Below are 27,147 nucleotides of genomic sequence, written 5' to 3' on the forward strand. Positions count from 1 at the left end.
CCTGGTGCTACTGAGGCAACTGCAGGCACTTTAAAGATGTGGGTGAGCACAGAGGAGGGGCAGGAGAACGACAGGCTCAGGACGTGCTCCCTCGAGCAGGTAGGACACTGCTGTCACCTCAGTGCTGTGTGGGATGTGAAACCTTCTGTGCTGTGCAGCCTGGGCAGGGAAATGTGGTGTTTCCAGTGTGTCACAGAGATCCCTGATGGCTGAAGGAATGATCTTGCAGTGGTTGGCTCCATTGCCTTGAGAGCAGGGGCTGCTCTGTGGTCAGACCAAACCTGGCTTATGCTTCCAGGTGTCCCTGAGAAAGGGGAAATTTTTATTTTCTTTGCTTTTGGATATCACTCTGTGAACAAAGCAGAGTTCAGATAGCCTGTGTGTTTGTACTTTTCTCCTGGCTGGCTCCTCTATCTGTGTGCTAGTTGCTGATTTACTTTATTTCCATATCACTTAATAAATATCCATCTGTCCCATGGTGTGGATGAAGGGTCAGGAGAGCAATGCTTTCTCCCTTGGCTTCTGTGGATGGAAGAAGTGTGCTTGGAAATAACACTCCAGTTTTCCATCACACCGTTCCAGGCTTTTGAAGAAGAAATTGGGTCTCATAGCAGAGCCAAGCCGTTTTATTTGTACAAAAAGTAAGCTCCATGCTTGAACATCAGTGAGCAGACTGGCAGGGAATTTGTTCACCCAGTTCATGGCTGTGTGATAAATGACAGTGTCCCTGTGGAAATGGGGATTTTCAAACCCTGCAGTGGTTTCTACCCATGTGCCACATCTGGAGACTGCTTGTTTCTAGACTTTATTAAATAATCAGCATTGGGAGTACAGGAACTGGACTGATGCTATTTGCTGCAGCTTTCCTGACACACTTCCAGTTCTGCAGCCTGTTAAACTGGTAGGAATAAACTAAAGCACCCTGCTGGAGCATGTGATGTGCTGGGATCCACGTGCACCCTCAGCCTCCTGAGAGCTGTCCTCCTTGAAGTTCCCTCCACTAATTGCATCTAGGTGGGCCCTCAAAACCTTATGGCAGTAATTGTGCAAATGCAGTGAACATTGTGGCTCTCTGGTGGTCTGGCTGTTATAAACAGAGAATTTTGCAGGAGGAAGAGGGTGAAGCTTTGGTAGCTTCTCTCTGCCTTTGTAAGCAGAGTTGGTCTCTTAGGAGGGAAAGTAGGGAGAAGGAGCACTACATTTTATATCTGCCATGGAAAGACAGCAATAATGGATGTGGATGGTTCATGTGGAAGGTGTCTGGGTAAATAAAAAGGATTCCTTTGTGTTCCATCTGCAGAAAAAGACATTGTTCATTACGGAAGGGCAGCACTCAGAGATGGCTTGTGGCCTTGTAGCAGTGTGCCATCCTCCCTGCAAGCTCGTGCTCCTGTGCTGGCCCACAAAGGCTTTTCAGTATCTTCTCAGGGAGCTTTAAGAACCAAGCTGGGGATCTTTGCTGCAGAAGTTGGCTCCTTTCTCTCTGCTCCTCCTTTCCCCCCACCCTCCTGTGGTGTCCTCTCCCTCCCAATTCATTTGTTTTTAAAACGATTGTGCCATTGTGTGCATCAATACGTGCATGGCCTGTCTTGTTTTGCTCTTGGCCTGAAAGTGCAAAGCAAATCTGTTTATGGTTTTGGTGAGCTAATTCTTCCCCACCCTAGGTTTTTAAATAGACTCTTTCTTTACCAAGCTTGCAGAGCTTGCAGGATGTATTGAAGTAATGGGAAAAATATGTTGTGTGTTAACCTTCCTTTTTTGTAAAACTTTATTTACAAGACCCTATTCCTGGCAGTGCATCTGGGAAGTGAATATCTGGATGCTGGAGAAAGTAGAAGACTTTGAAATAGCAAAATGGGCATTTAATGCATTTGGGGAGGAAATGTTTTGAGGTTTCCACGTTCAGCACTTGCATTGTGAAGCAAAGTCTAGTGAGCTGTGCTCAGTTGTGCCTTTAATTATTTATCTTTGCTTGCAAATCCCAGTTTCTGGCTTGGCTGTTCCCTGGGCTGTCTGTTACCTTCAAACAGGCTCCTCCAAGGCAGCTGCTGACCCAGACCTTGCAGCTGAAGGTAAAAGCAGCAAGGAATGCTCTTGGCCTGTAAATAGTGCCTTGGATTAAGGGCTTGGTATGTCACTGGTGTGTTGGAAATGTTATTTTTGCCTCTTGATTTCATCCTTCCTGCAAATCAATCTCAGACCTGTCTGTTTAGGTTAACAGCCATCTCTGCATCCTCGTGGGGGTTGCAGAGCTCTGAGTGCAGCATTTTCACCAGGGTGTTCTGGCTGCTGGAGACAGAGCTCAGCTCTGCTGTGGGAGCACTGGGGGAGCCCCAGGGACACCCCTGGCCATGGTGCCTGGCTGCTGCCTTCATTCCTAACCCTTTCCTGCCTCTTTCCTGTAGCCTGCCCTGTTCACCTCCAGCCTGGCTGTGAGTTATTTCTAGTGAAAACTGAGCTGCTTGTGGCTGGCCATGGGGCAGGAGCTCTCTGTGGGGCTTTGTGCAGCCTGATGTAGGGTTGGTGTTCCTGCCTGTAACAGCAGGGCTGGACTGAGATGATCTTTAATGTCCCTTCCAATGCAAACCATTCAGTGATTCTATGGCCATGACATGTGCAAATGCACTTCTGCAGCCCCAGCTCTGCAGGGCTTGGCTGAGGCCTCTGGGTACTCCTGTAACATAAATAAGCAGGAGTAGGATTTCAAAGCAAGCAAATTTTTGCCATAGTTGATGTCACGCCTCTTCAGCCCCGTGTTCAGGGCCCAAGGATCTGCAGGCCCACAGCTGCCAGTTTGGTCTTGTTGCTAATAAGCCTGGGGAGGTGTTTGTGCTGAGCTGGTTCTTGCACAGGGCTGAGGGCTCACCCTGATCTGATGGTGTCAGGATCCATGGTGGGACAACATGAGGTGCTGTCCCAGAACTGGTGCCCCTGTGTGAAGCTGCAGCCCTGGGTGTGCTCCTCACTGGGGTTTGTGGTGTGCAGTGACAGCAGGGACCTCTGGTGAGTGGCCTTAAAGGGCTGGGGCAGGGTTATCCCACTCATGCAGCCCTTCCACCCAGAGCCTCTGCTCTGCCAGTGAAGAACAGATGGGCAAAGGAGATTTCATTTCCTCACCCTGAGAGGTAAATTTTCCACAAGATTTCGTTCATCTGCAAATCTGCAGCAGAGCTCAAAGCAAAGAATTCCCCACACAATGGCTTTGCAAAACAGGATTGTGCTCTGTCCTTGTAATTTGGTAGCATGTGGGGTTTCTTTCTGTAACAGAGTCTTGGAAGAGGTGAAGCTCTCTCTCTTTTTTCCTTTTCTCTCTGTTAAGCTGGCAGTGTTGGTGCTCCCTGGGAAGGTGATGGCTGGGGCTGGCACTGCCCAGTGCCCCTCAGTCCCCAGGCAGGGCTGTAGCCCTGAGCATGGAGCTGTGAAGCCTCTCTTACCTCCTCTTTTCCTATCCCCCCAATCAGTATGTGTAACTGCAAAGTTCCCCAACTTGCAGATCAGATGGAGTTTTCCAAATGCCTTTGGATCCTTTGCCCTCATTCCTCCTTTCTTCTTACTGACCTATTTGCTCAGGACAAGTATACAATATCAGTGTGACAAATTAAATTGCTAGTACTCAGAAAGATGAGGCCACAGGATGCACAAACTTCTTGGCTAGCCCCACACTAACAGTTTTGACTCCTGCCCCTCACATTGTATTTTGTGAAAGGCAAATTCCATCCTGCATGTCCCTTTCCAAACCTATTGCCCAACACTTCCCCTGTTTGTCACCAGCTGAAAGGGATCTGAGCACTGCAGATATGCACAGATGTGGTTTGATGGTCTGTGCTGTTACAAACCACATCTGTGCATCAGGAGGGTTTGGCTTTGCTGTTCTTCCCCCTGTGCTGAGGTTGGGATGTGCAGTGGCTCTGCTGTTCTCTGGTGAGGTGAGCAGTGCCCCAGGAAGGCTCTGGGGGCTCCAAGAGCAGGAGGGCCCCAGGAGCTGCAGTTGGATGCTCCAGAGATGCCTTCAGCCAGCCCTGTGTGCCAGGGTGCCCTGAGGCTGTGCAAGGCTCCAGTCAAGGCTGTGTCCAGTCTCTGTGAAGGGACTGGGGTGTGCTTGGACAGGTTTTCTTTAGGAAGGGAAAGACCTGTGCCTGTGGCCTGTGGAAGTCTGGATAAAGTCCATTCTATTGTTTTGTACCAACACAAACCGGTGGCACGTCAGGTTCAAGGAGAGGCCTGCAAAGGGAGAGGCTTTGGGATGTCTGGCTCAGAGCTAAGGCTGCAATATTCTGTGTCCTCAGAGGTATTTGTGAAAGAGGACACAAATCCAAGGTGAAATGGTGAGCTCTTACTCACCACCCTGCAAACTGTGGACTGGAGGCCACCCTTCAAAACAAAGTGATTCACTGCAGAGGAAAAACAGCTTCTTATTTCCCAGCTTGATCTGGAGCCTTGTAATCATTTCAGTGGTTCAGCTCACTGCAGCACTGAGGAGTTGCCTGTTCCATGCTGCAAGTTTGCTTTAATTTCCAAAACAGCCCTTTAAGCATGTTGGGCTGTAAGGGAAACTTGTTATAATTCCCTCTGCCAGTATAATTCAGTGGCAGTGCAAAATAGGAGGGTATCTGACTAAAGGTGACCCATTAAAGGGTGAATTCTGATAAATAACTAGACTGGGGACTCACAGGTCCTGAGTTTAATTACTGACTTTGCTATAAGCTTCCTGTGACCTTGGGCGAGTTATTTAAAATTGCTTTGTGCCTCATTTCCCTTTCTGTAACACACTGGTGACAGCATTTCCCTTCCAGCCAGGAGCTGTGGCAGTGGGAAGGTGTCTGTACCCTTTTCCAGAGCAGCTGTGTGAAGAACCTGGATGGACTAGGAAGCATGACCATCTCATGGGCCTCTTTTCTGTTTTCCTGGGGAAAACAGAACAGGATGATCCATTTAAAGGGTTTTACCCAGAGAATATGTTCCATTAGGTGCTGGCATAACTGCACTAGCAAGGTGGTTGCTCATTGAGCTGTAAATCTTCCTTAGCACTGCTCTCAGCTCTTGAGCTTTAAATTGATGGCCAGTTTGGGCAGAGCAGGTTTCTGGTGCTGCCTTTCTGCTTTGAACCCAGGTGGTTGCTAAGGAGGGGTGATGGCTTTGGGGACAGAGATGATGGCACATGGTCCTGCTCCCCATGGCAGTATGCAGACAGACCTTGGGCAGATCATTTCATCTCTCCCTGCTCCTTCCCAGTGCAGGGTAACAGCACTGAGCACCCCTTTTCCCACTCCCTAAATGTCAGGAGAAGCTTTCCAGCTAAAACCTTGTGGTTGGAGTAGCAGCCATCCTGGGGGGAACAAGGGGCTGGCTGTCTCCTGTGTGCTGCTCTGAAGGCTCCCTGCCATTCCCATGGGGTGAGCTGTGGGAAACCCTCACATCACAGCTGTCCTGGGGGGATCTGCCTCTGTTTTAGGTACAGCAGAGTTGAGACAGAGTGATGCTGAGCCTCCTTTGTCCTGGGGACATGCAGCCCCTCTTCCCTGTGCCATATCTGGGGTGGGTCTGGGACAGCCACCAGCCTGAGACCCCCACCCTGTGGCAGTGAGTGAGCTCCAGCGGGTGTGGGATGCTGTGGGTGGATGGAAATTATCATCTCTGGGATGTGGCAGAAAATCAGACCTCGTGGTGGTTGTGGAGGGAAAATGTTCTTGAGGAGTATCTGACCATCCAGAAATATTAAAAGTGCTGCTATCTGTATTTCCCTCTGGTCACACAGTTGAGAACGAGAAGTGTGAATTGTGGCCACTCCTTCATCTTTGATGTGAATATATAATTTAATAATATAATAATATAATTTCTATCACCTGTGCAAGAGGCATGGCCCAGCAGCTGGAAAAATCCATCCATTTTGGACAGAAGCTTTGCTTTCATCTCCATCCTTCCCTTCCCAGGAGGCAAAACCCCAACCCCCTTCTCCTTCAAGGTATCCTGAGTTAGTGACTGTCCTGCTGGGATGCTGCAAGGCTGGGCAGCTGGCAGCATGTGGCCTAAGGGCACAGCAACAGGCGGGGGCTGCTTCTAGACCAGGATTGTAAATCTCAGTCTAGAGCCAGGTCTGGCTGTTCCTCAGACTCTGCCTTGTAACTGGGAGTAAAACTGTCTTGAACAGCACCCCTGACACTAGTGAAAGGGAAGAAATTGAATTCAATGTACAGGATGTGGTATCATGAAGTACTTCTGCTGTCTAACCCTGCTGTTTTTCCTTTTTGTGGTTTGTGTGATCTTCCTGCTGGGCCAACACATATTTAAGGCTGTGGATTTTTCCCCAAGTTGTGAGACTTTTAGTTGTTCAAGCCACTTTTTGGGGGAGGGTGAGCTCCAGACTGATGTGTGGGGAAGATCACATGGATGTGTGACTTCTAAAAGTCTTCAGGGCTGTCTGTTGGAGGATCTTGGAGCCCTGGGGAGAGGCTTTGCACATGTCTCTTGGGAAATTCTAAAATGCCATGGAAATAACTACTGACCAAGGAAGGGAGCAATGTGGGGAAGATGCCAGGCAACAAGGAGGAGGCTGGCAGCAATTTCCTGATGGATCTGAGCCCTGGTGAGTGATTTCAGAACACTGATGTAGTCTGGGGGATGGCAAGTGAGTGTACCCTGAATATCCCTCAGACAGGGAGCTGCCATCCCGTGGGACCTTGCCCAGGATGAGCCATTTAAACAGTGAGGGTCTCTCCTGCACTGGCAGCTTCTCTGCACTCACCAGCACTTGCAGGTGATGATGAGACTTGTGCCAAATGTGAGAAGGGTGAAGGGTGCAGATAGGAGCAGCTGGCCATGAATTTTCTGTGGTTGCTGCTTGTTTTTGATGTGCAAACAGATGGTCCAGAAGAGCCCCAAACACGGTGGCAGTGCTTTGGGCAGTGCTGCCAGCCACTCTCCCAGCCATCCCTGGCAGTGTCATGGCAGTGATCCATGGAGAGCTCCCTGGAAGAGCCCTGCTGCTCACTGCTCTGCCTGCTCTGGCCCCTGGGGAGGCAGCTCCGTGTGCAATTATCACAGGGGTGTTGCTCTCGGGGGGTTCCTCTGCTCTGTCTGCTCCTGATGGGATCAGGGATGAGTCCTGCAGGCTGTGAGCACTGCCCTGCCTGGGAGGCTTCTATTCCCTCAATCCTGTGTGGTGGGTGATGTTGGGCTGGTGCATGGAGGCAGTTCCTGCTGTCCTGAGCCTGACCCAGTGTGACACACTGTCATTTTGGAGCAGTATCATCAAGGTGCTCCCAACTCTGTTCACTCCTAGCCCAGAGAAGAGGGCAGGTGCCTGGGGGACCATGTTCTCCTAACCTGACTGTGATTTGGGCTGCTGGCCTACAAGTGAAATGCTCCATCATGGCATTACCAGTCAGCCATCCCCATTCCTGTGTGTGCAGGCTGCCTGCTGACACAGCATGGATGTTTTTACCTTACTGTCCCCCGTGCTGACTCCTGCAGTTCACTTTATCCTGCTGTTTTCCTAGTGCTGTGAAACAGAGTTAATAATGTTGCTGTGCCCTTTACCCTAATGAGGATAATGAATGTTTTAGACTGGTGTAATGAGACAAGCCTTCATTTTTTTCTGAAAAGCCAGGAGGGGTTCTTGATTTCTGACTTGCTGAAGTTAAACATAGTCTGTGATGCCTTTGGTGTAAACCAGAAATATTTCTTTAATTCATGGGACACTTTGCAATGAGAACTTTTCCACGTTCATTTGAAGGGCTGGGAAATTTTAAATTTGCAACAGATGGATTTTCTCCAAAGGCTACAGGTTAAGTCAGCTCTAAGGAAATTACAGTCTTTGTGTGGCAAACTGATTCTTTTTTAATTGACTCTTACTTCATTTTATTCCCATAAAGGATGTTGTTCCCCTCTGCTACTCCTGCACCCAGTCTAACCTGAGTTCATGCAATGTTTCTGAAGGGTGGGATGGTTTCAGGAGGGCAAAATGCAGCAGTCAGCTCTCCTGTGAGCACTGCAATGATAGAAAACAGGCACAAATCCTTTGTTTTCTCTCCTCACTCCTCTTTGTCACCTGTCTGCAGGCCTGATTTGGCAAATAGAGCAGCTATTAGTGACCTCCCACTGCAAACTGGGGTGGTGAAGTGGTAACAAAGTCTCTTTGCACTCCTATGAACATATAAAATACTTAGAAAAGTCATCTAATACAGCTATTGGAGGTGTATTAGTAGATTCACACATGACTGCATGCACAGAAAATGAGGATTTCCTTGGCCTATCATTTCTAGGGATGGATTTTTACAGGACCTGAAGATAGGTTTGCTATCAGTTGGTGGTAATTGGGCTGTACTTGCATAATGATAGTAATTTCCTTCTTCTTATATCTTAAATTTGATTTATAAGACCATGCTGCAGTGTGACTTTAAGTGTTTGTCTCTGCTGGCAGTTGGCAATGTATTAGCTGTGATCCTTGACAGAAATAAGTGTTCAGTGTTGGAGCTAAATTGAATAATATGGTGGTGTTTGTGTCTTAATCTTCCAAATAGCTCTGTTAAGTTTGCTACATTGGTGTCTGAAAGGCTTAAAAATAATAAACTCCATTGTATAGAGCTTTGAATATAGAGTGGAAGCTTAGTAATTGCTGGCAGTTCATGGGCAGACTCACTAAAACATGGCAAGGAGGCAATTCTCCCAGCACGCCTGAATTTTTTAAAAGAATCTCCTTGTATCAAGGCCTTGTGATCCACAAGGTACAAAGTACATTAATATAAATTCAGGCTCGTGGGACTCAGTCCAAACCCCCAAACCCTTTAATTGGAGTGTCATATGAATTTAAAACACCTTTTGTCTTCCTCATCAATCTGCTGGGAGCTGTTTGCATCACCAGCTTTTGGGCAGGGTAGGTGGAGTGGGCTCATTGTCAGCAGATATTTGGAGTCCTGAGCCCCCATCCCAGTTCCCAACCTTTTGCTCTTCATAGGAAGTGGTGAAAAAACCTAAATACATGGTGTTTTGTTTCTTTTTAATGAGGTTCTCAGGGAATCAAGTGTCAAAGGAAAAGCTGTGAAATCTGAGAGCTGGCTTTGCTGTTTCTTCTCAGAAGATGTCTGTAGTTCCCCTGCATCCTTGTGAATGAGTTTTTAAATGAGGAGTTGCAAAGAGCAACTGAGGAAAAGGCTGCTTGGACTAGCAGGCATGATTTAGAAACAAACAAACAAAACCCAAAAAACTCCAAACAACCAATCCCCCTCCGCCCTGCAAAAAAACCCAAACAAAAAACCCCAAAACAAAACAGGAGAGGGAAAGGAGGAGAATATGATTTGTTTATCACAACTGAACTTGAAACTAATTTTAAATGTCTGGTTTTTTGAGAGTAAGGAAATTCCTTTTGCTTCCAGCAGTAAATAACTGGGATGCTTTCAGCTCACAGCTGATCTAGAGGATGGTGAGTTTTCAACTGAAAAAATAATTGACTCTCCAGTAAGGCCACTCCATTCCAAGTGTCACTAAACAGCTGGAGGAAGGGGAGAGCCCTGACTGGTATGGTTCATATCACAAATAACCCTTGAACTTTGTTCTGTGTCTCTGAGTTCTGTCCAGAGTGTCTTGACAAATGGTTTTGAACAAATACAGTTTCTAACCAGGGGGCAAATGACCAGGATTGCATTTGGCCGGCAGGTGCACGTTCCAGATGCCCAGATTTTGCCCAGAGAGATCTCAAATCCATTTTTCTCTTGCTATCAATCCTAAAAGACATGGTGAGTATTTCAGAGAAAGGGAGAATGTTGTCCCATGGGAAGTCTTGAGGGTCAGTGAATGAGGGTGTGGTGGTTAGGATGGTTGTTCTCCACGCCAAGCTCTTCTTGGCCATTGAGTGGTGAAGGATTTAATGCTGGCTGTGGTGAGCAGGATTTCTGAAACTCAGCTTCTCCCCAGGCTCATCTCAGCAAAGGGTTTGGCTGTCAGAGATACTGAGCTCTTTTAATGATCTGCCCTTCTCTATGCCAGCAGGGCCCGTCCTGTGCAGTCCAGTTGGGACTTCTGGAAGTCTGTCACTTATGTAGGTGCTAAAAAGGAACTGAACTTATTTGGGAACTGGTGTTCCAGCTGAAGGAGCTGAGCACTTGCCAGTCTGACCATATGCTTCTGAAGTCCTTGTGGTTCAGTGCTTTAATCCAGGATATTGCCTATTTAAGGCAATGGAAGGAAGCCCTGTGCCACTCCTGCAGAGTAGGTATGTGAACTTCAAGCATCAGGACCAAATGGTAGTTCTAGAATTAGATGGTGTCCCTAATTTCCCTCTTCAGTTTTAAGTGGATCCAGCATTCTTCACTTACAGCCTCAACTGTTGTGTTGCATTGTTGTATGGGGTTGAACATCTGCCCCTTGCAGCCACAAAAGTGGCTGTGCTCCAGTGGTGGGTGGTTTCTTTCTATTCAGGGATCCTCTGAGGCCTGGAAAAGCTTGAGTATTAGGCATGACATACTGTCAACTGCTGCAGATCCCCTTGGCTCCCTCCTCCCAACATCTGCAAGGCCGGAGTTGTCCATCTTGCCTTGTCCATCCATGTACAGTGCACAGAGCAGAAAAACCCAATTCCTACAGCTGCTGCTGCTGAGCAGGGAATGGGCCCTCACCAGGAACCTGCCCATCCCATGCAGGAAACATTTGTGGTCCCAGCCTGTAGAATAAGAGAGGGAAGAGCTATTACCAGGTCCCTCAGGGGGGCTGTGTTGCTGGGACCACAGTCCTGGGATCATCCCCACTTGCAGCACCCCGGTTTGGGATGCTCATCCTCCATCCAGCAGCTCTGCTGTCCTGTGGGGTGGCAGGGGGTGGAGCAGGCAGAACAGCAGCACCGTGCACCACATGAAAGGCTTGGATGCTAAAGCAGAGCCGTGGTGATGGACAAGGTGCCTGTCTCACACAGGTCTCTCAGCCCAGTGTTTTTTTTTCCCTGCAGCATTGTTTCCCTGATTGACTGGCGCTGGCTTGGCAAAAGCCTTTTGAATATTCATTTGGCTGACGGGAGATGGGAGTGCGGTAGCTCCTTGAAATCAGCTTGGGGAGGGGAAGCAAATAAGACTGCCTTTTTCTCACTCCTAGTGCTACTTGAACTCTCTCAAATGCATGCTTCACATGGATAAATGATTGCAGAAGCCTCAGCCTACATAACAAGCCTGCTGTTGTACAGCAAAAATTACAGTGCCTGCATACTTGCCATCCTCATTTAAATGCCCATTCCTCATTAATATCACTTTATACATATTATTGCAGCTCGAAGTGCCATTCCTCTTCTCCCCACCCATTTCCTTGTCTGGCTGTGACATACAGGAACTACACCCAGTGCTCGACTCGCCTCTCCTGACCTTTTGTAACTTGGCTCCAAACTCCTTTTTTTGGGTCTTTTGCAAAACACTGTCAGAAGGGAAAAATCCTTTGTTAAAACACAGCCAACTCCTGCCTCAACGTGGAACAGTTTGTTCTGCTGAAAGAATGAGCCAGTTCAGTGAGCAGAAAAACATTGCCATAAACCAGCGGGCTCAATAAGCTGCAAAAGCCATCGGCTGCGCGCAGCGTCTGAAAGGATGACTCTGAAGCAGAATGCATGGGGATGGAAAAAAATAATCCACAATCCCAACCTGCCAAACCCTGTTTCTTTGCTTTCAGATGAAGTATTTTGCAGTTTTCTTTTTGGTTATAGCAACTGTAAGTGGAGGAATGGGAGCTGAGGCTGAGCCAGGATGTAACACGGCTCTGGAAGCTGCATATTGCAAAAGGGCATGGGGGATGAAGTAATCCAAAAATGCTCAGCTGGGAAGGGGCTGCAGCACTCGTAGTCATCAGGCTGTGCTGCAGATGATCAGCTCCAGCGCCTCTGGTACTGTTTAGTAGCTTGGTTTAGTCCTTCCCACCCACATCTTGTTTTAGAGCTCTGGGCACTCTTTACTTCCCTGGAATTGCTGTTGGCCTGTCCCTTTTGCGGCTGCTCGGTAACTGGTGATCAGGCTGGTGGTCAGCCTGGCTTCAGCAAGAGGCTCTTCATTCCACAGGGGACTTGGATGCTTGGTGAGAAACCTGTGTGACAGGCTTTTGGGTTTGTGTCTGCAGTGGGATTGTTTTGGTGCTGCTATAAAAGCTGATACTGGTTTTGTTTTAACAGTAAATGTTGTGCTGGCAGGAGAGCATTCCCAAATTTGGGGTGATGGCCCCTCAATTAAGGTTTGCCCATATGGAGGTGATGTGCAGTGGGGCTGTGAGCAGTGGTACATCAGCAAGGTGGGCTCCAAGGCTTCCCCAAGATGATTCCTTAGGAAGAGGCAGGCTGGAGCAGCACTGAGAGCACAGTGGGGCAGTGGCACTATGTGAGCACAGTGGGGCTGTGGCACTGTGTGTGCTCTGTTGCACTGGGTGCTCTCACACCTGTGAGCTCCTCAGCAGCTCAGCCTAGTGTTCCCTGCTGATTTAAAAGTCTCAATATCCTTGTTGGAAAATTGATGTGGACAAAGATCTACCTCTGGTGCTTATTCGTTGCTCTGAGCTCCTCAGTAGATTTTTGTCTTGGAGCCAGTTCAGCAATTTCAGATAATAAAAACACAAAGAAGTGTATTTTAGGTGTAACCTATTCATCTTCACATATATTCTGGAGGGCTGCATCTGCCAAAGATGGGCTTGTCCTATGAAATGGTGATGCTTGGCAATGAGCTCCAAGGGTGGGATCAAAAGGCATGTGTGTGGCACATCTGAAGGTGGTGTGGCAGGATATAATTGATGTGTGAGATGCCTGTGTTTCAGATGAAATCACAGACAAAGCCCTGACAATGCAAGCAAAGAGAAAACATCCTAGAGAAAGCACAAGGGGCTAAAATGGGAACTCCAGTGTGTTTACAAGCATGGTCATACTGTCCTGTTCAGGCACAAACCAGCCTGCTGGCAGTCACCAGCTGAGTGTGAGGTGATGGGACACCCACATTCTGATGAGCTGAGGGACTTCCTGAAGCTCCATTAATGCTATCTGGTGTCCTCTGCTGGTAGTGCTAACCCCAGAGCTGGCTCTGTTGAGATGTGATTATCTGTCTGCTGGGCCTTTTGCTTTGGGGGAATGCTGGGAATGTTGTGCAGCATGGACAAAATCTGAGGATTGAAGCTGTGGAGGTGGGTCCCTGGATTGCTGGAACTGTGAACCCTGCTAAGGTAGTGCAATGTGGAGCAAATCTGTAATGAAGCCTCTGTGCCAAAAGAGATTATTACTTTTTTGGAAGATGTTAATGGTATGATTACATAACATTTATTTTGTGCTCAATCAAATGGATGAAGGCAGAGGAAAAGGAGTGAATTAATGTTAGTGATGTTCAAACAGAAGCACGCAAAGCTCTGAGGGATGATCAGTGGTTTTGTTTTGATGTGTGTTGTGGTGGTTGTTTTTTATTCCTCACATTCTCCTGAAATATAGCACACAGGCTTGTCTCTAAGGGGGGCACATTGCCAATAGTGTAAAGGTTATATTATCCCAGTGACCTATTTTTATACTCTAATCGTGTTCTGTTTCAGCCAGCTCTTTCTAACCTTCCATCTTGCTCAGTTTTGCGCTTGTCTGGGGAAAAAAAAAAACCCAAAAAAGCAGAGATAATTGCCCTTAGTCCCTGAGTGCTGAGGCAGCCTCTGCCCAGATACCAACACATAGGAGAGGTGCTGCTGTTACAGCACAAGAGCAATCCAAACACACAGCTCAGAAATGGGCACCTACTTGAGACAGGGGGCTGAGGAGCACTGTGGGGCAGAGCAGAGAGGGCTTCTCTTAAAGGCAGATTTTCAATGGAGAAGTCCAGCAGTCTGGAGAAGGGTGAAATTTTAATGAATAGCTCTGTTTAACTGGTCTAAATGGAAAAGACTCTTTTCTGCTCTAGGCCTGCCAAGGAATGGAGAATGAATACGATTGTTCGGTCAACCGGCTCCCACTGCATTTAGACTGTACCCGTGGTTTCAAAGCCAGGCTTAAGCTACAAAGCACCCTGACCAGTTGGCATAAAGAGAAATTGTTCCTTAGTACAAACGTTGCCTGTGATGCTGCTTGAAGCTCAAAACTGCTGAAGTTTGTGCGTGTGTTTGTACATTCGTGCAGTGTGAAATAATAAGATGTGAAGAGCCTTTCTTGCCTGTGTGGCCTCTCTGGGGCTGTGGTTATTGTATTGCTGGTGGCTCTGCTTGTTCATGGTAAGGTTTGAGTGCCTGCAGAGTTAGTGTGCTGCCAATCTGCTCTGGAGGGGAAAATCTCGCTAACTGCTCATTGATGAGCTTGCAGTCCTGAATGGGGTTAAAGCCCCAAAGAATTAAGTGTGTCACGACCTCGGTGTGGGTTATGAACCTCCAGGTGCAAGGGCATGGCATGGGGATCCGTGCCAGAAGCCAGGGTGATGCTCAGCAGCGTTTTTAGGCTGCTGGAGATGTTCCCATGCTGTGACTTCCTCCCAGCTGCAGCCTTTGCAGAGTTACTCAGGAGGATGCTGGACTCTCCAGCTAGCTGGGATGCACAGCCACACAGTGGGAACAGAGGAGCTCAGCCCTGCCAAATCTTGCCCTTTCTTCTCCTTCACAGAGCCAGGCTGGCACAGCTGGCAGAGAGGTCCCTCCCACACCTTGGAAGTTTCTCTGGAGAGGTGATCTGTCCCTGCTGGCTGTGTCTGTCTGTATGGAATGACAGGGATGTGGCTTGGAGAGGTCTTTGCTGAGATGTCCATCCACCCAGTGTGTCCCTGGGATGGATTAGCAGTAGCCCCCACTGGGCATCCTTCAGCAATAATTCAGACTGGTGGAACTCCTACATGACTTCTCATGAATGGACTGCAAAGGCAGAAGGAATGTTAATGTCCAGCCAAAGAGGAAGAGTCCCAGGACAGCCCTGGCTGGCAGCAGGGCCTGTACCCCAAATCCATGAAGCTGTTTATCCTCCCTTCCCCATCACCATGGTAAATGCACCCAGTCCCAGGCTGCTGAGCTGGCTCCCCGGGCAAGCTGGGTGCCTGTCATGCTGGGGGGATCTGCTCTCAAACACAGGGGGATGTTTGTGGGAAGGGGGCTCAGCCCTCAGGTTTGGGTTGATGGTTCTGGCCACAGGGATCATTTATTTAATGACCTGGCTAATTACAGTGTGATTGGGAAGTCATCTGGAACTCCCAGAGACAGCGCTGCATCTTCTGACCCTGGCTGGAGGTAGAGCCTGAAGGGAGAGACAAAAACTCAAAAACATCAACTTTTCTTCCTCCTTTGATTTCTTCCTCTTTCCCCCCTCATATGATGCTATCAGCTGGGGCCTGCAGAGTTTCAGCTTAAAAACAAACCGCTTTTATTTAAAGTGCCAATATTGTGCTTGGCTCCATATGAGACAGAAACATTAACTTTGTCTCTGACCTGGGGAGCGTGTCTGCCTGCCTAGCAGGCACTGAAAGTGTTGAGAAAACTGTTATTTTACTTCTATTTTAGTGCTGATTTTTAGAAACGGAATTTTTTATTAATTTCATTTTATTTTAACGGAGCACTCCCTCTTCAGCAGAGCCCACAGAACAGGCAGGCATCCTTTGTGTCCCCATGGAGCTTTGTCCCTGCTGTCAGTGCTGGCAGGGCTGGGGGCAGGGGAGTGTGTCCCTATCTTCCCATGCCTGGGCAGTGGGGCTGGAGCTGCTGTGTCCCTGTGCTGCTGCCTGGTGGGTTTTCTGCTTGCTGTTTCTAGGCGAGGTTTGCAAAAGGTCACAAAAAATTAATCTGCTAACTGGGAACCTTGGCTCTGCATGCAGTGAATGTTTTGCATTAACAACCTAACTCGTTAATTCAGTGAAACATTTAAAACCAAACCAGTTATATCCAGCCAAGCTGGAAAAAGCTGAAAGTTCATACTCAGCAGTGCAGATTTCGAAACCTCCCTTTGTTAATCTCTGTAGAAGTAAATTTTCTGCTATTGCAGAGCTCACTGTGACTGGTCTGGGCATTGTTTCCCTCAGCAGAGGCAAAGCTGCTCTGCAGAGTGTTGGTTTTGTACCTGGAACTGCCACCTTTCCCTCCAGCCTTCATTTCTGTGAGCATCACTGGGAAAAAAATTGGTTTTACTCTGCTTTAAGTCAGTTTTCCATCAAATTTCCAGCAGTAGGGATGGTTTAGATGCACTGGACATTTGACCTGCTTACTCTGCTACCTTGTTTTGAAATTAGCAGGTATAAATTAAATTGGAACCATGAATTTAAGTACAATAATTTTGTCTTCCTGGCACCAGGTAACTCTTTCATTCAGTTTTGTCTCTTTGTTCCAGTTAATCATAAAATAATACATAGGAAATAGAATTCTTCACTCATGGCTGTGCAGATGGGTCTGACGTATCTGCAGTGGTGATATATACACTGAGATCAGTTGTAAGGATCTTTTTCAATTTATTATTTTTTCTGCCATTAATTTACCCTATCAATTAGAACACCCTCACTTATTTTAATGAGGGAGAAATCAGAGAATTATCCATTCTGTTATATATTAGTGGTGTATTAAGTGCATTCCAGAAGGTGAGCAGTGAATAAAACATACTTCCAACATGTGGTTATGCAACTGTTCCGTGGAAATGAAATGGACAAACAGTACACTTGATTAATTTTTTTTCCCCCAGTAAATTGCCACTGTGATTCACTTCCAGCTAAAATTTGCAATCTGTGTTCTCAGGTGGCATTAATATTGGAGCCCCGCAGGAGAGCTGTGGTGGCTGGGGCTGCTTTGATTGCATTTTTAAGGAAAGTTGTTGGAAAGAGCACAGAGTTTGATGCAAATGTGCTGGTAAATGAAATGCAGAGCTTTTAGGTTCTCTGTAGGTGGGTCAGGCCATTCACACTTACCCAAAATAATAGCGCTGGAGTGCTCAGGAGAGGCACTTTATTAATGTGGCACAATGGGGGTCTTTGTGTGTCGCTGTTGCTTTGTATCAAATTTACTCTGTTGACAGATAAAAATCATCTTTTTGATATCCGGAGACTCCATAAACACTGGGTCAGATCTGTCAGGGACTGGAGCTGTCTCAGTAATGGAGATAGGAGTTTGCTGGAAAGAAAAAAGGTTGCAGAGGGCCCAGCAGCTTCTCTCTGTGCTAAAGCTGCAGGATAAAATGAAATAAGTATTCCCTTTTACCACTGCTTCCCTGACATGAAACTCCTCTCAGCCTTTAAAGCTGTATTTTGTAGCCTTCAGGCTGATCTTACTGCTTTTCCCCTGATTGACTCAACTTGGAAAGGTCATTGCAGCCTGCTAGACTGTGTAATATTTAACTTAGCATCAAAAATGAGCATCTCGGGATTGGTGTCAAATGGATGCTGTTCCCCTCTGAATAGCACAGCCCATTCATAGCCATCCAAATATTCCACTTGCTAATGCTAATGAATAACTCTGGCCCTCTGCAGAGGGCAGGACCAGCCAGGAGAAGGTGGGATGGATGAGAGTGGCACAAAGCAGGTATTGAGATGTGCAATCCACATGCTCTAAATCCAGCTCACGGCTTTCATACCTGTTTTATTTATAGAATTTTTTTTTAAAGTTATAACTTCTAGCTCTTCACCATGCCTTAGCATAGCAAGCAGTCTTTTCTGATGCCAAGTTCAGTGATGACTAACACTGTTTACAGGACTGTTTTGTAATCTCAGATCAGCCCACATTAACGGGAAGTTACGTTTTCCCGTCAGTCTTTCAAACGGTGCCTGAGAGTTGCTGAGGCCAGAGCCAGCCATCCAGGCTCTCCCATTTGGAAAAAATGATGTCAGCTTTCAGAACCAGCTTTTTTAAAAAATCTAATAAAGTTAGGGAGGTCATTTGAAATGGAACTTCCTCCATTTGATTTTTTTTTAATTTCTTTTGCATGAGGATCTTTCATTTCTCTGTTCTAAAAACTACCAACAAAACTAAGCACAGGAGGTATTGCATAAGCACCAACAAGGCATTTGCCTGATCTGCATTTCTCAGTGCATGAGATCAGCTCCAAATATCTGATCTGAGAAAGCTGCTGGTGCACAACTGCTGTAACTGATAGGAATTACCTCTGTGAGTCATCTCATAGGATGGTAAGTCTTTTTTTTTTTTTTAAGTTCAAGTTTTTTATGAGTGTTTTTATAAAGCTCAGTTGTTACTATAAATCTCAGGGAAATCTGGCACAGAGTCTTTGTAATATGAATCAGTGTGTCCATATGCTTCCAAGTGACCTTGCAGTCTGGAAAAATACCATTTTATCCCTCTGTTGAAGAGAGAAGAAAAGCAGAGTTGCTGTAGAAAAGGCTGACAGAGGGGTGTCACCAGGCAGATGACTCCTGGTGCCAGCTACAGCAGCTTTGCTGCCCTGGGGTCATGATCTCAGGCACAGAGCATTTGCTGTGCAAGTGGGAAAGCTCCATCAGGCCAGGAATAAGGTTGTGGCTAATGCCTCAGCCAGCCCTGACCTTCCATGGGCTGGAGCACTTCAGGGTCTGCTGGAGCTTCAGAGGAGGAAAAAAAATAAAGGAAAAAGTTTATTGCTGGTTGGTTGGGTTTTGCTTATTTTTGTTTGGTTTTGGTTTTGAATGTAACAAATCTCTGGTTAGCCCAAGGCCAGCAAAATGGGCTTGCACTGACGAGAAATTACCCTTTGTTAGGGAATATCCCAATGCACAGGGTGGTGTGACTGCCAAAAGCTGCAGAGGTGGTGGGAGGGGAAGCCTAGGAGCCAGGAACAGTGTGATGCTGCTCTTGAGCTGTGGGGCCTTTACCTTGCCTTGCAGCTCCAAGTGAGGACTCACAGATGGTGTTGGAACAGGAATGAAGTGTACACAGGATGGGAAGGGCATCTCCCAAATGCTTTGCAGGCTTGCTGAGCAAGAAGGGCTAAAATACTGCAGCCTCCTCGCTCCCAGCAGCAGCTCTGGGTGTCTGCAGAGACTCTTGGCACAGGCACAGTGCTCTGAGCTGGCAAGAAACTTCCTGACAGGATGGATGGAAAACGCTGATTTTGAAAAAATTGAAATGTTCTGTGGGGAATATGTGGATTTTTCATCCTTTCTTTTGTGATGGAAAGCAGGCATCTTTCCCAGGTGACCCTGCCTGGTGTCACCTCCTTTGTGAGGCTGAGCTGGTACCTGGGTGCACAGGGAGCCCAGGCACTGCTCTCCCTGCTGAAACACCAAGGATGGGTCTTGACAGGGCAGAATGAGGGGGAAATTCAGTGTTTTTCCTCCTTAAATGAGAATTTGATGTGGGCTGTAAAAGTGACACGTTTGTGTGTTTGGTTTGAAACAGATAGTTTCACAGGTTTAGGTGTGAAAATACAGTAAATCCAAGGTCAAATTAGATTTTTCCAATGAAAGAAGAAAAATTATTTATTGAGTGAAGCAGTTAAATACCAGAGCAGTTGTACTTTGTCTAATACCAAGGGAACTAACCCCTCCTCCCTCTCCTTATCCTCAGGTTCAGTGGCAAATATGAACATTTGTCAACAACTCCTTGGGACACCATGAGTTTGCTGGAATCTGGACCACAGAACACTTGCAATAGTGCTTTCTAAATTTGAATTTCATTTAAATGAAAGAATAATAGTCCTCTGGATCAACTGTAGCGATGGCTAGCAAAAGGAAATCCACAACTCCCTGCATGATACCAGTAAAAACACTGGTGCTTCAGGAGACCGAGCAGGATGCTGGAGAAGATGATCATGAAGGAACACAACCAGAGGCTCCTGCAGAAGGACCAGCAGCGAGTGATGCTGGGGCCAGCAGCAGCAACAACGGAGCTTTGTCCAACGGGCACCGCGGCATTGCCGACGGCGACACTTACATCTGCAAGCCTTGTGACTTTGGCTCTCAGGACCTTCACCAGTTCTTTGGGCACTTGGACTCTGAGCACCCAGACTTCAGCAAAGAGCCTGCATTTGCCTGTGCTAGGTGCAGCTTCCTGGCCAACAGCCACGAAGGGCTCTCGCACCACAACGCTGAGTCGCACGCCGGTGAGACCGGCTTTGTCTGGAGGGTGGTGAAGCAGGACACTCGTACAACCGTGGAGCAAAGTCCCTGTGAGGCCACCAGCAGCCATGACCTGCCAGGAGAGCTCCCTGAGGAAGGGGCAGATGGCCAGTCTGAAATTATCATTACCAAAACCCCTATCATGAAGATAATGAAGGGGAAACCCGAGGCCAAAAAAATCCACACGCTGAAGGAGAATGTGTCGAGTCAGTTGGGCGGTGAGTCAGAGGTGAAGGATGGAGAGCATTCATTCCCAAATGGGTCTGTGCCAGTCAGCCAGCCCACTGCAAGTTCATCAAAGTCATCCCACATAGTGAATGGCTCTATCATAGGAAACGTGCCTGTTCTGCAGGCGGGGGTTGCACAACTTGTGTCTCTGCAGCAGCAGCCCCCGTTGCATCAGCAGCTCCCTACATCCAAGTCCCTTCCCAAGGTGATGATCCCACTGAGCAGCATTCCCACATACAATGCTGCCATGGACTCCAACAGCTTCCTGAAAAACTCTTTCAACAAGTTCCCCTACCCCACCAAAGCTGAGCTCTGCTACTTGACCGTGGTGACCAAGTACCCAGAAGAGCAGCTGAAGATCTGGTTCACTGCCCAGAGGCTGAAGCAGGGCATTAGCTGGTCACCAGAGGAGATCGAAGATGCCAGGAAGAAGATGTTCAACACTGTTATCCAGTCTGTGCCACAACCCACCATTACAGTGCTGAACACGCCCCTGGTTGCAAATCCTGGGACCGTTCCCCATCTTATCCAGGCAACTTTACCAGGCCACGTGGTGGGGCAGCCAGAGGGGACGGGGGGGCTGCTGGTCACGCAGCCCATCATGGCAAACGGGTTGAAGGGCACCAGCTCCTCTTTCACCTTGGCAGTGAGTTCTGTCCCCAAGCCACAGCCGGCAGGGCAGCACAGCACCGTGAACTCCAGCAACACCTCTGGGGTCAAGGTGGTCAACAGTGGCCAGTCCCTGCTCACCGCCTGCCCTGCCATCTCCTCGCAGACCTTCCTGGATCCCAATGTCTACAAAAACAAGAAGTCCCACGAGCAGCTCTCAGCCCTCAAAGGCAGCTTCTGCAGAAACCAGTTCCCTGGCCAGGCTGAGGTCGAGCGGCTGGCAAAGATCACGGGCTTGTCCACCAAGGAGATCCGAAAATGGTTCAGCGACAGGAGGTACCACTACAGGAATGTGAGAGGCGGCCGGGCTGTCTTCCCTGGAGACAGTGCTCTTGATTCCCTGCCTGAGATCACCTTGGATGTCCCACCCAGAGGAGCTGAGCTGAGTCCTGCAGCGATGGCGGCTACGCCGGCCCCTCACCACCCAACACGGCGGCAGTCCTGGCACCAGGCACCTGACTTCACCCCAACCAAGTACAAGGAGCGAGCGCCGGAGCAGCTGAAGGCCCTGGAGAGCAGTTTTGCCCAAAATCCCCTTCCTGCCGAGGAAGAGGTGAACCGCCTGAGGGGGGAGACGAAGATGACACGGAGGGAGATCGACAGCTGGTTCTCGGAGAGGAGGAAGAAGAAGGTGGCGGAGGAGAATAAGAAAGTGGAGGAGGTGGCTCAACAGGAGGATGAGGAGGCAGAGAATGGCGGCGGGGAAGGGGAAGACTCCTCGGATGAGCAGAGGGCCACGAGTGAGAACGGCTCAGTCGACGCCTCCGGCAGCAACCCCAACTCGGCGGAGCGGAAGGTGAGTCCCATCAAAATCAACCTGAAAAACCTGCGAGTGACCGAGTCCGACGGCAAAACCGAGGTACCGGGGACCGGCGCAAATGAAAAGGGGGACGGCAGCTCCAGCCGGCCGCCCACCCCTCCCAAAACCAAACTGAACTTCAAAAAAACGGCCCAGCAGCGGCATCTGCTGAAGCAAATGTTCGTGCAGACCCAGCGCCCCACGAACCAGGAGTATGATGCCATCGTGTCCCAGACGGGCCTGCCGCGGGCCGAGGTCATTCGCTGGTTCGGGGACAGCCGCTATGGCTACAAGAACGGGCAGCTGAAGTGGTATGAGAATTACCGGCGGGGGCTCTTCCCCCCGGGGCTGGTGGAGGTCAGCCCCGCCGGCCGGGAGGTGCTCGAGGACTACTACGAGAAGCACAAGGGGCTGCGGGAGGAGGACGTGCCCGGCCTCTGCGAGCGCGCCCGCCTCGGCGCCCAGCAGCTCAAGGTGTGGTTTGCGGTGAAGGCGGAGGAGGAGGGCAGGGGCTGCGGCCCCGAGGCGGCCGGCAGCTGGAAAGCGCCGTGCGGAGCCGGCGCGGAGGCCTCGGAGAGCAGCGAGGCGTGGGAGCCGGGCGGCCAGGAGGGCAGCGCCGGGAGCCCCGACGCCCCCGGGCCGCCGCCCGCCACAGGGCTGGGTAAGGCCCCTGCCTCGGCGAGGGAGGGCTGCGGGGGGCACGGCGCTCTGCGCCTCGCGTGTTTACAAACAGGTTCGGTGAAGAGCGGAGCGTTTGAGGTTTAACCGAGGAAGTGGTGAGGAGCTGGCTCTGGAGGAGAGGCGTAAAGGAAGCGCGGTGAGGAGGGTCTGGCAGGACGGGCGCCACTGCCTGCCTGCCCTTTCCTGCCTTGGTCTTTGGGTGCTGGCACCACTCAGAAAAAAATCCTAGCTTTGTTTCAAGCTGGACTAAAACTTTAAGAGTGTCTGGTCATTTTAGAAGATGACCCATGGATTTATCGATTTATTTGGGAAGAAAGGGGCCTGGCTGCTTGTCCTGTACTGCTGGTTCCTTCCATGTCCCTGCCTGCCTTTCTCTGTCCTGCTGCTGCTTTCCAGGTGTGAGCATCCTTGTTCGGTGTGGAGAAAGGTGAAGGTGGAGGCTGCAAAGGCAGGAGGGGACATGTATTCCCCAGAATTCACTTTTGGAAGTCGTGTGTCTGTGTGTGCATGTATGTGTGTGTGTTGGAGAGGAGAGGTGCTTTCCAAGCCCTTGGTGGGCTTTTCTGCAGTGCAGTTGGGGGCTGCTTCCCTCCTGGTAGGGTTGCCATCAGATGGGGATGGCAAAGTGCTGGTCCTGTCCCATGGTGGTACAGACACAGAGCTCCTTACTGGCCAGCTGGGATCTTCTCCAGTTCCACTGCCTTGCTTTGGAGCTTTCCACACAGCTCTGCCATGGTTGCAGACCTTAAAAAATAGTTATAAAAATCGAGTAAAATTCATTGCTTCCCATCCCATCTAATTTGGAGAAGGTGGAGCATGGGTGTGGATGGGTCCTGCCTCTGCTGTACATTGTGTGTGCTTTGCAGGGGAAGGGTGAGTGTGGGGACTGGTCAGGGGCCAGATTTTGTGCTTGGAAGGTGGCTGTGCCCCTGCTAGTGCCCTCTGAGCATGGCTTCTGCCAGCCAGAGCAAGGGTCCTGTCAACCCTCATGGCACAGAGGTGCTTAGCAAAGGTGCATCCCTCCTTAGGGGTGCAAAGCCAGCTCCACCCTCTCAAGGATTTTGGGTTTCCTGGCCCCTTTGAATGTTGCTAGCCCTTCTTTGCAGCTGACTCTTATCGAGGCTCCTGATCTTGCCTATCCTGAGGCACTCTTGCATCCCCTCCTCCCCTCCCAGCACCCCACCTGGAGCAAGGCCAGGAGCATCTCTGACACCTGTGTTCTTTTTCAGAAACAGACTGAACTGAAGCCACCAGCCCCGGAGGATCCGCTCTTACCCTTGAGAAGAAATTAGTGATCTTAGAGAAACCCATGGGCCGGCCTGACCCAAGCCTGAGGAGCAGACGTGGTGATGAAGCACTGCCATCCATGAGACCTTTGGGCACAGCGCATGCACAAACTGGGCACTCTGTGCTGAGCTCTTGGTGGCCCAGCCAAGGAGATGGCTGGGAGCTGGCAGGGGCTCAGCTCACACCCAGGAAATAGGTTGCTCCTGTTTGCTTTCCAGTGACAGACTTTCAGATTTCATATTCATATACCGATGCCTACAGCTGCCTATACAAGCATAACAAATCTCAGACATTGTGTAAACAAGGTCATTGCTTAGATATGGACTATCATGGCATAGTACTTGTTTCTTTTTTCTTTGTATTTTTTTTCATCTGTCCATTAAGGTGTTTGTTCTCTAAAGGTTGGCATGGCTGCATATATCCTCTCTGCCCTGGCTTTGTGGGCACACAGATGTGAGTGTATTACGAAAGGGAAAGGATTTGAGAAGAAAACTGTCAATCTCGAATTTGGGCGAGATTCTCTTCCCTCCAGATGAGGTTAGAGTGAGCATTGCATACTCTCTTATAAGCAGCAGGTTCCCAGACTGAAGCAGCCCAGGAGATGGAGTTTGGTTTCATTTGTCCCTTGCTGGCTAGAACACATTCCCTGTGCTCCTGGAGCCTGACTGTAACAGGCTGTTAAATCTCCAAGTCTCTCTTTAATATCTGAGAGCTAGCACATAATAATTTTTGCATCCTGACCTGGAATCCTTTTCATTGTTTGGAGAGAACAGTCTGTTCTTCAGAGAACAAACGCAGAGAGTCACAGCGTGGCTGTGAGTGGTTCAAGTCATTGTTGTCACCAAGGCAGCGGCTCTGCTGCCACCAGGAAGTTTCCTTCTTGCAGCCCTACGTGGCAGATCCTCCTGCAGCACTGCTGGTGATTTCAAGTGTTTGTTCCAGTCCTTTTTGTTTTAATTTTCTTTTTTTTTTCCCCTTTTTTTTTTCCCCCAGGCCATGTGCAATAGTTCTGGAAAAAGAGCAAAATAAATTTCCCAGTTATCCTGCCTGCTGCATGGTACCTGTACATTTTTAATGTGTGTTGTCTTGTGTGGTTGCTGTGTGATGCAACTGCTTGAACATTTTTGCTTTAAATATTCTTTTCTAATAGAAAACAAAGTCTAGAAGGGAAACTCTTGAGCTGAATAGTCCAGCCAAATGCTGTGTCAGATCATTCTGTCACAAACTAATCAAATCCCAACTCCAAATTGGTTCCATGTTTTGCCTTCACTTTTGCTCTTGGAAGGCAAGTCCAGAAATTGGCTGCCTTTGAGTGGTTAGAAACTGTATTTAAATTTCTAGTTTGAATTAATTTGTGGCTGGTACATTCCTGGTTTGTTTTGGAGCCAACATTGTCCCTTAACTTAAATAGTTTTTGGTGTTTATCTGCTGATGTATTTATGGAGAGTAGTCATAGCTCCCTATTTTTTGCCAAGCCAACTCAGCCAAGCTTTTTCAGTAGAAGGTTTTTATTTAGTGAGAGCTTTTTAATGTGGGAGACTTTATTGTTGGTGGTAAATGATATTTATTAGGAGGGTGGGTAGCAAACCCCAAAGGATCGGAGATTTACAAAAAAATCTGTTTTAAAAACAAAAAAGCTCTTTCAGAACCTCTTCCAAAGATGGTGTCTGATTTCTACCTTTAATTGCCCTTGCTTTTGCAATTCTTTCTTTGCCCCCTCTTCAAGAGGCCGCCCTGCTCAGCTGCAGGAAGGGGCTGTGGCTGCTCAGTGCTTTGGCAGAGGCTTCCCCTTGCCTGGTGGGATGTGCTGGGTGCTTGTGCCTGAGCTCTCAGGGCTTCCCTGGTGTGACACCATGGCCAAGTGTGACCATCTGCTCCAGACAGAGGTGACCATCTGCTCCAGGCAGAGGTGACCTGCACCTGCTGTAACAGGGATGTGGAATGCCACTGGCACTGTGCATCCCACAGCCAGAGCAGCCATCCCACCACACTGTGAGCAGGGGTGGCACTGACCTGGAGCAGCCTGTGTGGCACCCTAAATTTGCCTTTGGGAGCACTGCTGATGGTCATGGCACAGTTGGAGGCATGACCAGCACCCATCCCACCTTGGCTGGTGATGGCTCAGCTGGTGGCACCCCCTCTTTAGGGACCAGGGACAGCTGCCCTGTGGTGACAGCCCCAGGAGCTCACCCTCATGGGTGCAATCCTGTGCACCCCAAAATATCAGAGAGGGTGGCAGAATCTGAGTGGTTCTAGAGCTGAAAGCAGATGTGGGAGTTGTGCAGCCTGAGGATATGGATGTATGTACAGTGTCACCTTCAGAGAACAAATACAGGTAGGTCAATTTACTCTGTAGTGTCTGTGTACATGCAGGTTTATTTAACTACACATATATACAGTTCAAATATGCCATTGATTCTTTATTGCATTATGATGTACATTAAAAATGTACACTTTTACTAACTACTTGCTATATAAATAAGTTGGAAGTGTAGTTTGCCCATTCAAGGTGATTTTCTGTGGGATTTTTGGTGTACACTTAAGGGCCTATGGCTGATTGGAAGAGTGATCCCCACTCCATCTACAGGAATGCTTAAGGACTATGGTATGAACTGGTCCCTTCAAACCATGTTTTGATGCACTAGCTGAAATATTTTGCACTTGGATTGTATTCAGCCAGTTTTCCAGAAAAATTGAAAAGAAGTCTTGTGAGCTAGAGGGAGAATTTCCCGGTGTACACAGAAAAACCAGCCTTGAGGGTTGGAAGCTGCTGAGGTTTTTGAGCTTTGTCTCCATGCATTCATACAAGCACAGCAGGAGTTTTCTTTCTTTTGGGTCGGAGGAATTTTTAAAAGTGGTTCCATGCAGGCTCCTCTCGGACATGGCAACGGGGCTGGCAAACGCCTGTGCGTGGGGAGGGTGAGGTTTAGAGACAAAAAAGAAATCAAAACATGATCGAATTCCCTCTCTAACTCCTACATTCCTTGTTATCTGCATTTTTTTAGTTGACTTGAAATCTCCATAAAAGTATAAGCTGAAGATTTTTGAGGGTTTAGCACTGTGGTCTTCTGTTTCTCTGCTGAGGAGAAACAGGTGCCACCTCCAAACAGGCTTGGTTTTGGTGCAGGACATTGGAAAAGTGTTTGCATCTGAAACTGAAGAGAAAAATTGAGAGGTGGCTTGACAGTCCCAACAGCAGCTCTTGTGGTGTTTAGAGGAAGTGTCACCACAATTCTTCACAGTGTGTGAATATTTATCATCATCTAATCAAAGATGACTATCTTGACTTGAAAGGGGTATAAGATTGAGGTGATGTAGCCAGCATCAGTAAGGAAGGGAAATGAAATTCTCCACCTCCATCCTCTGTGCCTGAGCTTGGGCTTGGCAGGCACAGCAGAAACCATCAATTTTAATCCATGTGAATCTTGTTACTTATGTCTCTGAGGCTGCTTAGATTAAGGGCACAATCCAATTGCTTAATAACCCGAAACCCTGATTTGTGCTGGC

At 48.5% G+C, this 27,147-nt stretch overlaps 1 protein-coding gene across 1 annotated transcript; it reads left to right on the plus strand.

Moving 5' to 3' along the window:
- On the plus strand, positions 1–26,912 carry ZHX3 (zinc fingers and homeoboxes 3). Its single transcript, XM_059480508.1, has 3 exons — positions 1–99; positions 19,426–22,333; positions 23,583–26,912. The coding sequence occupies exons 2-3, from the start codon at positions 19,576–19,578 to the stop codon at positions 23,591–23,593; spliced, it is 2,769 nt and encodes a 922-aa protein (XP_059336491.1). The 5' UTR covers positions 1–99; positions 19,426–19,575; the 3' UTR covers positions 23,594–26,912.
- The last annotated feature ends 235 nt before the right edge of the window (positions 26,913–27,147 follow it).

Source organism: Ammospiza nelsoni, chromosome 12 (genome assembly GCF_027579445.1).
Source record: "Ammospiza nelsoni isolate bAmmNel1 chromosome 12, bAmmNel1.pri, whole genome shotgun sequence".
Classification (NCBI taxonomy): domain Eukaryota; kingdom Metazoa; phylum Chordata; class Aves; order Passeriformes; family Passerellidae; genus Ammospiza; species Ammospiza nelsoni.